The 17800-nt window shown below is 45.6% G+C and overlaps 1 protein-coding gene across 7 annotated transcripts in view; it reads left to right on the top strand.

Moving 5' to 3' along the window:
- ank2a (ankyrin 2a, neuronal) overlaps positions 1-17800 on the top strand; it is an 84962-nt gene that overhangs the window by 27020 nt on the left and 40142 nt on the right. For all 7 annotated transcript variants that reach the window (XM_081714184.1, XM_081714180.1, XM_081714179.1 and 4 more), the window contains 13 exons: positions 1095-1193; positions 1344-1541; positions 2113-2211; positions 2487-2585; positions 3514-3711; positions 5447-5545; positions 6975-7073; positions 9306-9404; positions 9509-9607; positions 10606-10678; positions 11350-11476; positions 12411-12486; positions 13920-14023. In XM_081714184.1, coding sequence (XP_081570310.1) covers positions 1095-1193; positions 1344-1541; positions 2113-2211; positions 2487-2585; positions 3514-3711; positions 5447-5545; positions 6975-7073; positions 9306-9404; positions 9509-9607; positions 10606-10678; positions 11350-11476; positions 12411-12486; positions 13920-14023 — 1469 coding nt within the window. The remainder of the gene's footprint in view (positions 1-1094; positions 1194-1343; positions 1542-2112; positions 2212-2486; positions 2586-3513; positions 3712-5446; positions 5546-6974; positions 7074-9305; positions 9405-9508; positions 9608-10605; positions 10679-11349; positions 11477-12410; positions 12487-13919; positions 14024-17800) is intronic.

Genomic DNA, 17800 nt, shown 5'->3' with positions numbered 1-17800 from the left:
ACCCACTGTACTACAACATTACATCCTCTATACTATTTCATTATATCCACTGTACTACCACATTGCAGTCCCTATACTACCACATTATAGTCATTGCTACCACATTACATTAACTGTACTACCACATTACATCCACTATACTATCACATTACAGCCACTGTACTACCACATTACATTCACTGTACTACCGCATTACAGTCACTATACTACCGCATTACAGTCACTGTACTACCACATTAAAGCTACTGTACTACCGCATTACAGTCACTGTACTACCACATTACATTCACTGTACTACCAAATTAAAGCTACTGTACTACCGCATTACAGTCACTATACTACCACATTACATTCACTGTACTACCACATTACATTCACTGTACTACTGCATTACAGTCACTGTACTACCACATTAAAGCTACTGTACTACCACAATACAGTCACTATACTACCGCATTACAGTCACTGTACTACCACATTAAAGCTACTGTACTACCACATTACAGTCACTATACTACCACATTATAGTCACTGTACTTCCACATTATACTCACTGTACTACCACATTAAAGCTACTGTACTAAAACATTACAGTCACTATACTACCACATTACATCCATTATACTACCACATTATAGTCACTATACTACCACATTACATCCACTGTACTACCACATTACAGTCACTATACTACCACATTACATCCACTTTACTACCACATTACATCCACTGTACTACATTACAGCCATTTCTTCACTGATCTTTACTATACAATAACCTTTACAATACCCTTTACAATACCCTTTACACATACTGCCACTTTATTACTACATTACAGCCATTATACTACGTCATTACAAATGATCTACAATGTTACAGCAATTATACCCTTAATTACAACAACTGTACTACCAAATCAGAACCACTCTACTTCTACTACAACTCTACTTCCACTTTGCAGCCATTATACCAGCTCATTACAACAACTATACTACCACATTATTGTCCTTTCTTGTAACTGCATTACTGTATATTATTATGTCTTGTGAGTTCTGTTTTTGCTTGTGTGTGTGTTTGTATGTGTGTTTGTGTAGAGGGGAGAAACAGCTCTTCACATGTCAGCGAGGGCAGGGCAGATGGAGGTGGTACGCTGCTTGCTGAGGAACGGAGCACGTGTGGATGCCACAGCCAGAGTGAGACGCACACACACACACACACACACACACATACACACACACACATGCACCTTTAATTGTACTGCATTTGACAGACACACTTATCCAGTTTCTCACACATAGACATGTCCTGTGTCTTTCCCTGTCGGTCTGGTCCTGGATGTCCAGGAGGAGCAAACTCCGCTCCATATCGCGTCCAGGCTGGGTCAGACGGAGATAGTGCAGTTGCTCCTCCATCACATGGCCCACCCAGATGCTGCCACCACCAATGGATACACACCCCTCCACATCGCAGCCAGGGAGGGACAGCTACACACAGCTGCTGTGCTGCTGGAGGCAGGAGCCTCACACTCACTCGCTACCAAGGTGCATACACACACGTACACACACATACATATATGCTAGGTAGCACCTTGCAGACCCGCAGGGCAGTCTTATGACTCATGATGAATAGCACACGACACACATGTGTTTAAATACTCCTGATCAATAGCACATGGCACACAGGTGTTTAAATACTGATGATCAATAGCACATGGCACACAGGTGTTTAAATACTCTTGATGAATAGCACATGGCACACAGGTGTTTAAATAATCTTGATCAAAGAAGATTGAACAAAGAACATTCCCTCTCGATAATCTGTGGAAAAAATTCCCACTCCTGGACTTCAGCACCAGAAGGACGATTCCCAGCGAACCTGTACAGAGGATTGTGTACTGTGTGTGTAACACTGGATTGTGTACCATGTGTGTAACGCAGGATTGTGTACAGTGTGTGTAACACTGGATTGTGTACAGTGTGTGTGACACTGGATTGTGTACAGTGTGTGTGACACTGGATTGTGTACAGTGTGTGTAACACTGGATTGTGTACAGTGTGTGTGACACTGGATTGTGTACAGTGTGTGTGAGTGTTGACTGTGTTTGGTTCACAGAAAGGGTTCACTCCTCTCCATGTTGCTGCTAAATACGGAAGCCTGGAGGTGGCCAAACTTCTCCTGCAGCGCAGAGCCATGCCTGACCATGCTGGAAAGGTGGAAGTCAGAAACACTTATTTACTGAGTGTGTGTGGATGTGTGTTCCAAATGTGTATGTCTTTCTCTTCTCAAGGTCTCTTGAATTGCAGTTTTTCAGCTTTTACTGAGTTTCCTTTAACCCCCCCCTCACACACACACACACACACACACATATTCTCTCTCACTTGTTCACTCTCTGTCTCTCTTTCTCTCTCACACACACACATATTCTCTCTAACTTGTTCTCTCTCTCTCTCTCTCTCTCTCTCTCTCTCTGTTTGTCACTCCCTCAGAATGGCCTCACTCCTCTTCATGTTGCTGCTCACTATGATAACCAGCAGATGGCGCTGTTGTTACTGGAGAAGGGTGCCTCCCCACACACCACAGCACAGGTGATATACCACAGATGTTCACTATATACACGGTTGCTCACAAATAAACCACTAATTTATAAAAATTAATATATAAATTAGCCACTAATATATAGATCAATCACTACTATATAAATAAACTACTAATATATAAATAAATCACTAATATACAAATAAACCACTAATATATAAATAAATCACTAATACATAACTAAATCACTAATATATAAACAAACTATTAATATATAAATAAACTATTAATATATAAATAAACCACTAATCTATAAATAAATAAACTTCTAATATATAAATAAACCACTAATATTTAACTAAACTACTATTATATAATTAAATCGCTAATATATAAAATACTAATATATAAATAAACCACAAATATATAATTAAATCACTAATATATAAATAAACAACAACACACACAGGTTATAAACTGATTCCTATTCAAACACAGGAGGTTATAAACTGATTCAAATTCACACACAGAGGTTATAAACTGATTCAAATTCAAACATAGAGGTTATGGTCTGCTTCATATTCATACACAGGAGGTTCTAAACTGATTCATATTCACACACAGAGGTTATAAATTGATTTATATTCACACACAGGTTATAAACTGATTCATATACACACTCAGAGGTTATGAACTGATTCATATTCAAATACAGAGGTTATGAACTGATTCATATTCACACACAGAGGTTATAAATTGATTCATATTCACACACACACAAAGCAACACACTGAACACCAATTCTGAAGTGGCCACAGGGCCCTGGATGCTGTTTTATAAGGATACAAGTGACTGTTAATCTGGTTCTTTTATGAGTTATTATTCTCTGATTACTCTTATTCTGCCTGACAAGGTACAGTGTGCTTTTGGGTTCCATGGAGTTGGATTTGTCTCCTGTGTGTGTGTGTGTGTGTGTAGAATGGCTATACTCCTCTGCACATCGCTGTGAAAAAGAATCAGCTGCAGGCAGCATCAGCACTGTTGCAAGGGGGGGCTAAGCCTGGAGCTGTGACACGGCAGGGCGTGACCCCGCTCCACCTTGCTGCCCAGGAGGGTCACCCCAACATGGCCACCCTGTTGCTGGAGAGAGGGGCACATGTAAACGCACCCACCAAGGTGAGAGCAGACCAGATCAGAGCAGAGCAGAGCAGCACCCCTCCAACACACCCCTCCAACACACCCCTCCAACACCCCTCTACACACACCTCTACACACACCTCTACACACACCTCTACACACCCCTCTACACACACCATTACACACACCTCTACACACACCTCTACACACACCTCTACACACCCCTCTACACACACCATTACACACACCTCTACACACACCATTACACACACCTCTACACACACCTCTACACACACCCCTCCAACACACCCCTCCAACCTACCCCTCCAACACCCCTCTACACACACCTCTACACACACCATTACACACACCATTACACACACCTCTACACACACCTCTACACACACCATTACACACACCTCTACACACACCTCTACACACACCCCTCCAACACCCCTCCAACACCCCTCTACACACACCTCTACACACACCCCTCCAACCTACCCCTCCAACACACCTCTGCACACACCTCTACACACACCCCTCCAACCTACCCCTCCAACACACCTCTACACACACCTCTACACACACCTCTACACACACCCCTCCAACACACCCCTCCAACACACCTCTACACACCCCTCTACACACACCTCTACACACACCTCTACACACACCCCTCCAACACACCTCTACACACACCTCTACACACCCCTCCAACACACCCCTCCAACCTACCCCTCCAACACCCCTCTACACACCCCTCTACACACACCTCTACACATACCCCTCCAACACACCTCTACACACACCTCTACACACACCCCTCTACACACACCTCTACACACACCTCTACACACACCTCTACACACACCCCTCCAACCTACCCCTCCAACACACCTCTACACACACCTCTACACACACCCCTCCAACACACCATTACACACACCTCTACACACACCCCTACACACACCTCTACACACACCCCTCCAACCTACCCCTCCAACACACCTCTACACACACCTCTACACACACCCCTCCAACACACCCCTACACACACCTCTACACACACCATTACACACACCTCTACACACACCTCTACACACACCCCTCCAACACACCATTACACACACCTCTACACACACCCCTACACACACCTCTACAAACACCCCTCCAACCTACCCCTCCAACACACCTCTACACACACCTCTACACACACCCCTCCAACACACCCCTACACACACCTCTACACACACCTCTACACACACCATTGCACACACCTCTACACACACCTCTACACACACCATTACACACACCTCTACACACACCTCTACACACACCCCTCCAACCTACCCCTCCAACACACCTCTACACACACCTCTACACACACCCCTCCAACACACCCCTACACACACCTCTACACACACCATTACACACACCTCTACACACACCTCTACACACACCTCTACACACACCATTGCACACACCTCTACACACACCTCTACACACACCTTTACACACACCTCTACACACACCATTACACACACCTCTACACACACCTCTACACACACCTTTACACACACCTTTACACACACCTCTACACACACCTCTACACACACCTTTACACACACCTTTACACACACCTCTACAGACAGTGTTACACACGCCTTTACACCCTGTGCTTCAGTTAGCAAAACACTACCTCTCTTTTTCTCTTTCTCTCCCTCTCTCCCTTTCTCCCTCATTCTCTCGTTCTTCCCTTTCTTGCTGTCAGAGTGGTCTGACGTCTCTCCACCTCAGCGCCCAGGAGGACAGAGTGAATGTGGCTGAGATTCTGGTTGAAAATGGTGCTAACTTAGACCACCAGACAAAGGTAAGGACACACACACACACACATTTACATTTATTTATAAAAGTTTGACAAGGCACGATACCCCAGTATAAAAACATAGTTTTTAAACAGTGAAACATGAAATGTGCCAAACATTACAACAGCTTAACATCATAAACAGAAACACTGAATTAATAACAAAAAACATAAATCATTTAAAAAGCATCTTAAGAACACGAGGAATAAAAAATGTTCATGTCAGTGTTCATGGATTCTTTTTTTTTTTTTGCTGACGTTCAACATTGTTGCTTGAATGTGTGAATGCGACTTACTGGTGGAGGAGACGTCTCCTCAACAAATAAGTTAAAAATATTTAAATATATTTTCCATAAATCCCTATAACTCTGTTTAAACTCATTCTACATATAACTTGTGTTAAGATGCTGCCACCTGCCGCCACCACCAGGGGGAGCTCCAGCTCTGGCAGCCCTCCCCAACCCCCTTTCCTGTGCTAATGGTGTCATCTGTAGCGTCAGGGCAAGACTGTCACAGGCAGCTGTCAGAGTTCTGGAAAATTAGGTCAGACTAATGGGATAGTCAGTAAAATGATGACCTACTAATTTGATATAATATGACATGTTATTAGGATCGTATTAATATGATATTAATTTGAGGCACCAACTAAAGCTAATGAGATAAAGATTTTTCACAGGACATTAGTAAACACACAAAACAACCAATCCTGTCCTCCACAGAAAACAACCAATTCTGTCTTCCATAGACAACAACCAATCCTGTCCTCCACAGAAAACAACCAATCCTGTCCTCCACAGAAAACAACCAATCCTGTCCTCCACAGAAAACAACCAATCCTGTCCTCCACAGAAAACAACCAATTCTGTCCTCCATAGACAACAACCAATCCTGTACTCCACAGAAAACAACCAATTCTGTCCTCCATAGAGAACAACCAACCCTGTTCTCCATAGACAACAACCAATCCTGTCCTCCACAGAAAACAACCAATCCTGTCCTCCACAGAAAACAACCAATCCTGTCCTCCACAGAAAACAACCAATCCTGTCCTCCATAGACAACAACCAACCCTGTCCTCCATAGACAACAACCAACCCTGTTCTCCATAGACAACAACCAACCCTGTTCTCCACAGAAAACAACCAATCCTGTCCTCCATAGACAACAACCAATCCTGTCCTCCATAGACAACAACCAACCCTGTTCTCCATAGACAACAACCAACCCTGTTCTCCATAGACAACAACCAACCCTGTCCTCCACAGAAAACAACCGATCCTGTCCTTTTTCCAGTTTTGCCTGAAGTGCTTCAAATGAAGCTCTTTTTGAGACCTGGAGGTTGAAGTTGAGGTTGAGTGTTTGATCCAGTTAAGGTGCCTTGCCTGATCCTGTGTGTTTCTCTGGTGTTGTCATTCCTGTCTTCTCATCTCTCCAGTTGGGTTACACACCTCTGATCGTGGCATGTCATCATGGAAATGTCAAAATGGTCAACTTCCTTTTACAACATGGAGCAACTGTCAACGCCAAGACCAGAGTAAGAGATCACTCGCAGTTCAGTTTAGTCACTGGGCCAATGATTGGGTGCTTCGGTGGGGCTTGGAAATGGTGTGTGTGTGTGTGTGTGTCTCTGTGTCTGTCTGATGGGGGCATGTGTGTTTGATGTTTTTTGTGTTTCTTGCTGTGTTTCTATTGTTCTGTGTTACTGACTGCATGTTTTTCTGTGTTTTTTGTGTGTATGCATTGTGTGTGTATGAATGCATTGTCTGTATTGTTTTTCTAATTGTGTGCATGCATTGTTTTGTGTTTTTTCTGACTGAATTTCTGACTGTTTCTGTGTTTATTATTGTGTATTTATTATTATTGTGTGTGTGTGTATGTGTTTCTGTGTTTATTATTGTGTATTTATTATTGTGACGTATAACAGGTTAAGGAGGATGCGGGGACGAGGCACGTGAAACAGAACATACGTTTTAATCATAAGCACAACTCAACACACATAAACACACTACATGGGTCAAACACCGACAACCTTGACGATACGACACGAGACTTATATACACTCATGACAATTGCACACAACAAGGATCAGGTGCACAACACAAGAGGGCGTGGCAATACGGACACGCACAGACACGCACTCATCGTAATCAGGACAGACACGGTAACAGGGACAGGCACATGAACAACACCACACATATTCAATAGTCCGGGGAAAGAGGAAGGAACTCCAGCCAGTCCCCCAGTCGTTGGCTGGGTCAAAGACTGTCCAGCCTGGCGGAAAGTGTCCCTCCCCAGACTAGGTAGCGGCGACTGTCCCGGTTCAGGTACCGGTGCCGCTGCCTTTTTGCCTGTACGAGGCGCATATGCTCTAGAGCTCCTCGCCTCAGGCGGGGGAGTGTCCATATTTGACAACAGTGCCTCCCTCCTAGCCGCCCGTGTTAGCCAGCTCGCACCTGGGCGGCGTGCCCTGGACGGTGCCTTGGGTGCTGGTGTCTCCTTGCTCTCTGAGCTTTTGGCGTCGCCTTGGGAGGGAAGATCCCTATGAGGGTACTCTTCTACCTCCATAGGAGCTTCCTCCTCACAATCGGAACCCCTTTCCGACTGCAGACAGACGTCGCTGCACTCCTGTGTCTCCATACTCTGTGTCTCCCATACGATCGTCCAGGTAGGGATCGTAGGACCCGGCAGAGTCCATCTCCGAGTACCGGTCCTCCTGGACCGGCTGCTCTCCGCAGGACTCTGCACCGTCCGATCCCGGACCATACACAGCGCCCCCCCAAACTCGATCGGCGGGTTCATCCCCTCCGGTAACTCCATGAAGCGAGGCCAGGATGAGGGAAGGTCTGACCGCTGGAATGTAGGGGTCCACAGTGTCTGACTCCGAGGACTGGAAATCGTTATACCAGTCCCGGTCGTCCGCCGGGGTTCCGTATGACTCCCCTGCTTCCACCCCAGGAGTCAGGAGGGTGCCCAAGAACACGGGAGACCTCGCTGCATGTGCTGTGGGAGGGTCTTGACTTCCTTGCCTCCCCTCCTTCTTATTGCCTTTCCCAGGCATCCTCGGTCGGTCGGTGTTTCTGTGACGTTTAACGGGTTGAGGATGCGGGGACGAGGCACGTGAAACAGAACATACGTTTTAATCATAAGCACAACTCAACACACATGAACACACTACTTGGGTCAAACACCGACAACCTTGACGATACGACACGAGACTTATATACACTCATGACAATTGCACACAACAAGGATCAGGTGCACAACGCAAGAGGGCGTGGCAATACGGACACGCACAGACACGCACACGCACACATTTGAGGGGAGCGGGGCCGTACCGTGACAATTATTGTGTGTGTGTTTCTGTGTTTATTATTGTGTATTTATTATTGTGTGTGTGTGTTTCTGTGTTCATTATTGTGTATTTATTATTATTGTGTGTGTGTGTGTGTATGTGTTTCTGACTGTGTTTCTGTGTTTATTATTGTGTATTTATTATAATTGTGTGTGTGTTTCTGTGTTCATTATTGTGTATTTATTATTATTGTGTGTTTGTGTTTATTATTGTGTATTTATTATTATTGTGTGTGTATGTGTTTCTGTGTTTATTATTGTGTATTTATTATTATTGTGGGTGTGTTTCTGTGTTCATTATTGTGTATTTATTATTATTGTGTGTGTTTGTGTTTATGATAGTTTGTTTATTATTATTGTGTGTGTTTGTGTTTATGATAGTTTGTTTATTATTATTGTATGTGTGTTTCTGCAGAATGGCTACACGCCTCTTCACCAAGCAGCCCAGCAAGGGAACACACACATAATCAACATTCTACTACAGCATGGTGCAAAGCCTAATGCTCTTACTATGGTAACACACACACACACACACACGCACACATACTCATACACACACACACACACACACACACACACACACACACACACACACACACTGACATGTCTGTGTTATAGAACGGGAACACTGCCCTCTCCATTGCCAAGCGTCTCGGCTACATCTCCGTAGTGGATACTCTGAAAGTCGTCACAGAGGAGATCGTTACCACGACAACTGTGAGTAACCACACACACACCCATTCTGAGTTGGGCCAGGTAAGTGTCCTGTGTTGTGGATGCTCTACACACACTGACACCTGTGCTGTTGTGGGGGATGTGTAGACTTGCTGGAGGATAAGTGTGGAGCTCCAAACATGCTCTCAGAACCTGTAGATCCTCCACAGTGCTGCTGGAGGGTGAGCATGGAGATCCAAACATGCTCTCAGAACATGTTGATCCTCCACAGTCCTGTTGGAAGGTGAGCATGGAGATCCAAACATGCTCTAAGAACCTGTAGATCCTCCACAGTGCTGCTGGAGGGTGAGCATGGAGATCCAAACATGCTCTCAGAACATGTAGATCCTCCACAGTGCTGATGGAGGGTGAGCATGGAGATCCAAACATGCTCTCAGAACATGTAGATCCTCCACAGTGCTGCTGGAAGGTGAGCATGGAGCTCCAAACATGCTCTCAGAACATGTAGATCCTCCACAGTCCTGCTGGAGGGTGAGCATGGAGCTCCAAACATGCTCTAAGAACCTGTAGATCCTCCACAGTCCTGCTGGAGGGTGAGCATGGAGATCCAAACATGCTCTCAGAACATGTAGATCCTCCACAGTCCTGTTGGAAGGTGAGCATGGAGATCCAAACATGCTCTCAGAACCTGTAGATCCTCCACAGTGCTGCTGGAGGGTGAGCATGGAGCTCCAAACATGCTCTCAGAACCTGTAGATCCTCTACAGACCTGAACTGAACACAGCATTCATGTTTTTGTCCTATATAGATTTTCTCAGAACTGTCTGGTGTTCAGAAAAATATTAATATGGTTAATATCAGTATTGTTTATATTGTTCCTGTTGTTCAGTGTGTTAATTTTGGTTGTGTTGCTCAGTGTTAATGTTGGTTATGGTGTTCAGTGTTAATGTTGGTCGTGATGTTCATTGTGTTAATGTTGGTCGTGGTGTGCGGTAATGCTGATCGTTTGCTGTTAATTATCTGCTCTTGATGTTCTACAGACGGTAACAGAAAAGCACAAATTGAATGTTCCAGAAACAATGACTGAAGTTCTAGATGTTTCTGATGAGGAAGGTGAGTGTCTCTGTTCTGTGATTGGTTAAAGATAAATGTGCTCAAAAATGTACATAACTAACTCTGGCTAAATAACTCAACCAGCATGTAAATTCTAACATTTGTAATCTGTATGATTGAGTCCAATTTTCCAAAAGCATTGTAGTGTTTCACTCGTCTCTTTATCAGTTATCAGTAACCCACATCTGCAGTGTAGTGGAGTTACCGGTCTCACTAAACACTGTGATACACACCCCACATCTGCAGTGTAGTGGGGTTATAGGTCTCACTAAACACTGTGATACACACCCCACATCTGCAGTGTAGTGGGGTTATAGGTCTCACTAAACACTGATACACACCCCACATCTGCAGTGCAGTGGAGTTACTGGCCTCACTAAACACTGTGATACACACCCCACATCTTCAGTGTAGTGGGGTTATAGGTCTCACTAAACACTGATACACACCCCACATCTGCAGTGCAGTGGAGTTACTGGCCTCACTAAACACTGTGATACACACCCCACATCTTCAGTGTAGTGGGGTTATAGGTCTCACTAAACACTGATACACACCCCACATCTGCAGTGCAGTGGAGTTACTGGCCTCACTAAACACTGATACACACCCCACATCTTCAGTGTAGTGGGATATTTAACAACAGTGTGTATGTATGTGTGTTCACACAGGCGAGGACACTATGACAGGTGATGGTGGTGAGTATCTCAGAGCAGAGGACCTCAGAGAGCTGGGCGATGACTCTCTACACGGACAATACCTGGATGGCATGAGCTACCTCAGCCACAACCTGGACAGGTACACACACTCTAGAACCACACACACATGCACACACTCTAGAACTGCACACACATGCACACACACTAGAACTGCACACACATGCAAACACTAGAACCACCCACCCATGCACACACTCTTGAACAGATCCTCTCACTCATACACAAACAGCCTTGGATGGCTAACCTCTCTAGGTCATACACACACACACACACATGCAAAGCCCTGGATAGCTAACCTCAGCAGTTCATACACACACACACACAAAGCCCTGGATAGCTAACCTCTCTAGGTCATACACGCACACACATACACACACACACAAAGCCCTGGCTAGCTAACCTCTGCAGGTCATACACACACACACACACATGCACAGCCCTGGATAGCTAACCTCAGCAGGTCATACACACACACACACACACAAAGCCCTGGATAGCTAACTTCTCTAGGTCATACACACACACACAAAGCCCTGGCTAGCTAACCTCTGCAGGTCATACACACACACACACACTCACACAAAGCCCTGGATAACTAACCTCTCTCTAGGTCATACACACACACACATACACACACACACACACACACACACACAAAGCGCTGGATAGCTAACCTCTGCAGGTCATACAAACACACACACACAAAGCCCTGGATAGCTAACCTCTGCAGGTCATACAAACACACACACAAAGTCCTGGATAGCTAACTTCTCTAGGTCATACACACACACACAAAGCCCTGGCTAGCTAACCTTTGCAGGTCATACACACACACACACACACGCAAAGCCCTGGATAGCTAACCTCAGCAGGTCATACACACACACACACACACACACACACTCACACAAAGCCCTGGATAACTAACCTCTCTAGGTCATACACACACACACACATACACATACACACACAAAGTCCTGGATAGCTAACCTCTGCAGGTGTTTCTCTCAAAGGGTCCACCAGACTCCACCCCATCTACCTTACCAGAGGGAGGGAGTTTTGATCGAAGATATGATCTCCAGTCACCAGGTACAGAAGACATACACTCCACACCAGATACACACTCCACATCAGGTACAGACCAGGTACACACTCCACACCAGGTACACACAAGGTACACACCAGGTACACACAAGGTATGTACTACACACCAGGTACTCACCAGGTACACGCTCCACACCAGGTACACACCAGGTACACACTCCAAACCAGGTACACACGAGGTATACACTCCACACCAGGTACACACTCCACAACAGGTACACACCAGATACTCACCATGTACACACTCCACACCAGGTACGCACCAGGTATACATGCCAGGTACATACTCCACACCAGGTACACACTAGATACACACCAGGTACACACAAGGTACGTACTACACACCAGGTTCACACAAGGTACATAATACACACCATGTACACACCACGTAGTCACCAGGTACACCCCCAGGTACATCCTCCATCTGTGTCATAAGTACTGGTGTAAGTAGTTTCAGCTCAGCTGGAGTATCAGGTACACATATAACAGTCACTTAGTAAGACATGATCACCTCCATCCACCAGGTGGAGGTACTTACTCCATCCTACTGTGTAAAAGAAGATACAACCATTTAATTACTTCCTAACTCTAAACACAGTTTGATACTTGTCCCTGAAGCTCTTCATAGGAGTGGTAGTGGGGGTTTAACCATTACAGGATGTGAATTCCTGAAAGTGGTCTTAGCTTCAATCATCTTATCTCTGAATTACTGGAAGGCTGTGGTTAAGGTTGGTAATATCAGGGGTGTGGTTAGGGTTGGTAAGGTCAGTATCAGGGGTGTGGTTAGGGTTGGTAAGGTCAGTATCAGGGGTGTGGTAAGGGTTGGTAAGGTCAGTATCAGGGGTGTGGTTAGGGTGGTAAGGTCAGTATCGGGTGTGGTTAGGGTTGGTAAGGTCAGTAGCAAGGGTGTGGTTAGGGTGGTAAGGTCAGTATCGGGTGTGGTTAGGGTTGGTAAGGTCAGTATCAGGGGTGTGGTTAGGGTTGGTAAGGTCAGTATCAGGGGTGTGGTTAGGGTGGTAAGGTCAGTATCGGGTGTGGTTACGGTTGGTAAGGTCAGTATCAGGGGTGTGGTTAGGGTGGTAAGGTCAGTATCAGGGGTGTGGTTAGGGTTGGTAAGGTCAGTATCAGGGGTGTGGTTAGGGTTGGTAAGGTCAGTATCAGGGGTGTGGTTAGGGTTGGTAAGGTCAGTATCAGGTGTGTGGTTAGGGTTGGTAAGGTCAGCATCAGGGGTTGTGGTTAGGGTTGGTAAGGTCAGTATCAGGGGTGTGGTTAGGGTTGGTAAGGTCAGTATCAGGGGTGTGGTTAGGGTTGGTAAGGTCAGTATCAGGGGTGTGGTTAGGGTTGGTAAGGTCAGTATCAGGGGTGTGGTTAGGGTTGGTAAGGTCAGTATCAGGGGTGACTGTGTTGTCTGTTGGCAGGTGTCTGCTCTCTCCAGAGAGAATGAAAGAGATTCGTTTCGGCTGAGCTGGGGAGCAGAACACCTAGATAACGTAGTGTTAACCAACACACTGCTGCAGTCTGGGTCAGTAAACACACAACCCCACATTACACACTGCTGCACACAAACCCCACATTACACACTGCTACACAGAAACCCCACATTACACACTGCTACACACAAACCCCACATTACACACTGCTACACAGAAACCCCACATTACACACTGCTACGCACAAACCCCACGTTACACACTGCTACGCACAAACCCCACATTACAAACTGCTACACACAAACCCCACATTACACACTGCTACACACAAACCCCACATTACACACTGCTACACACAAACCCCCACATTACACACTGCTACGCACAGACCCCCACATTACACACTGCTATGCACAAACCCCCACATTACACACTGCTACACACAAACCCCACATTACACACTGCTACACACTGCTACACACAAACCCCACATTACACACTGCTACACACAAACCCCATATTACATACTGCTACGCACAAACCCCCACATTACAGACTGCTACACACAATCTCCACATTACACACTGCTACACAGAAACCCCACATTACACACTGCTACACACAAACCCCACATTACACACTGCTACAAACCCCACATTACACACTGCTACACACAAACCCCACATTACACACTGCTACACACAAACCCCACATTACACACTGCTACGCACAAACCCCCACATTACACACTGCTACACACAATCTCCACATTACACACTGCTACACACAAACCCCACATTACACACTGCTACACACAAACCCCACATTACACACTGCTACAAACCCCACATTACACACTGCTACACACAAACCCCACATTACACACTGCTACACACAAACCCCACATTACACACTGATACAAACCCCACATTACACACTGCTACAAACCCCACATTACACACTGCTACACACAAACCCCACATTACACACTGATACAAACCCCACATTACACACTGCTACACACAAACCCCACATTACACACTGCTACACACAAACCCCACATTACACACTGCTACACACAAACCCCACATTACACACTGCTACAAACCCCACATTACACACTGCTACACACAAACCCCACATTACACACTGCTACACACAAACCCCACATTACACACTGATACAAACCCCACATTACACACTGCTACACACAAACCCCACATTACACACTGCTACACACAAACCCCACATTACACACTGCTACACACAATCTCCACATTACACACTGCTACACACAATCTCCACATTACACACTGCTACACACAATCTCCACATTACACACTGCTACACACAAACCCCACATTACACACTGCTACACACAAACCCCACATTACACACTGCTACAAACCCCACATTACACACTGCTACACACAAACCCCACATTACACACTGCTACACACAAACCCCACATTACACACTGCTACGCACAAACCCCCACATTACACACTGCTACACACAATCTCCACATTACACACTGCTACACACAAACCCCACATTACACACTGCTACACACAAACCCCACATTACACACTGCTACACACAAACCCCACATTACACACTGCTACAAACCCCACATTACACACTGCTACACACAAACCCCACATTACACACTGCTACACACAAACCCCACATTACACACTGCTACAAACCCCACATTACACACTGCTACACACAAACCCCACATTACACACTGATACAAACCCCACATTACACACTGCTACACACAAACCCCACATTACACACTGCTACACACAAACCCCACATTACACACTGCTACACACAAACCCCACATTACACACTGCTACAAACCCCACATTACACACTGCTACACACAAACCCCACATTACACACTGCTACACACAAACCCCACATTACACACTGATACAAACCCCACATTACACACTGCTACACACAAACCCCACATTACACACTGCTACACACAAACCCCACATTACACACTGCTACACACAAACCCCACATTACACACTGCTACACACAAACCCCACATTACACACTGCTACACACAATCTCCACATTACACACTGCTACACACAATCTCCACATTACACACTGCTACACACAAACCCCACATTACACACTGCTGCACACAAACCCCACATTACACACTGCTACACACAATCTCCACATTACACACTGCTACACACAAACCCCACATTACACACTGCTACACACAAACCCCACATTACACACTGCTACACACAATCTCCACATTACACACTGCTACACACAAACCCCACATTACACACTGCTACACACAAACCCCACATTACACACTGCTACACACAATCTCCACATTACACACTGCTACACACAAACCCCACATTACACACTGCTACACACAAACCCCACATTACACACTGATACAAACCCCACATTACACACTGCTACAAACCCCACATTACACACTGCTACACACAAACCCCACATTACACACTGCTACACACAAACCCCACATTACACACTGCTACACACAAACCCCACATTACACACTGATACAAACCCCACATTACACACTGCTACACACAAACCCCACATTACACACTGCTACACACAAACCCCACATTACACACTGCTACACACAAACCCCACATTACACACTGCTACAAACCCCACATTACACACTGCTACACACAAACCCCACATTACACACTGCTACACACAAACCCCACATTACACACTGATACAAACCCCACATTACACACTGCTACACACAAACCCCACATTACACACTGCTACACACAAACCCCACATTACACACTGCTACACACAAACCCCACATTACACACTGCTACACACAAACCCCACATTACACACTGCTACACACAATCTCCACATTACACACTGCTACACACAAACCCCACATTACACACTGCTACACACAAACCCCACATTACACACTGCTACACACAATCTCCACATTACACACTGCTACACACAAACCCCACATTACACACTGCTACACACAAACCCCACATTACACACTGCTACACACAATCTCCACATTACACACTGCTACACACAATCTCCACATTACACACTGCTACACACAAACCCCACATTACACACTGCTACACACAAACCCCACATTACACACTGCTACACACAATCTCCACATTACACACTGCTACACACAAACCCCACATTACACACTGCTACACACAAACCCCACATTACACACTGCTACACACAATCTCCACATTACACACTGCTACACACAATCTCCACATTACACACTGCTACACACAAACCCCACATTACACACTGCTACACACAAACCCCACATTACACACTGCTACACACAATCTCCACATTACACACTGCTACACACAAACCCCACATTACACACTGCTACACACAAACCCCACATTACACACTGCTACACACAATCTCCACATTACACACTGCTACACACAATCTCCACATTACACACTGCTACATAGGCACTCCTATGCAGACCATGAATCAATGCTGCAGTTTCCTCTATTTCTTTCTTGTGGTGTACTCTCTCTCTCTCTCTCTACCCCCCTTCTCTATCCATCTCTCTCTCTCTCTCTCTCTCTCTCTCTCTCTCGCTCCCTCTCTTTTCCACTCCCTCTCTCTCTAAAACTCTCTCTCTATCCATCTCTCTCTCGCTCCCTCACCCTCTCCCTCCCTCTCTCACTCCCTCTCTCTCTCTCTCTCTCTACCCCCTCACCCTTCCCCTCTCTCTCTCTCTCTCTCTCTCTCTCTCTCTCTCTCTCCCTCTCTCTCCCTCTCTCACTCTGTGCTGTGTGTGATTGTGTATTGTG

The sequence above is a fragment of the Electrophorus electricus genome, chromosome 5, assembly GCF_041902795.1.
Source record: "Electrophorus electricus isolate QZ-2024a chromosome 5, ASM4190279v1, whole genome shotgun sequence".
Classification (NCBI taxonomy): Eukaryota; Metazoa; Chordata; class Actinopteri; order Gymnotiformes; family Gymnotidae; genus Electrophorus; species Electrophorus electricus.
Note: the sequence above shows the minus strand (reverse complement) of the source record. Positions and strands in the feature narration are given on the sequence as shown.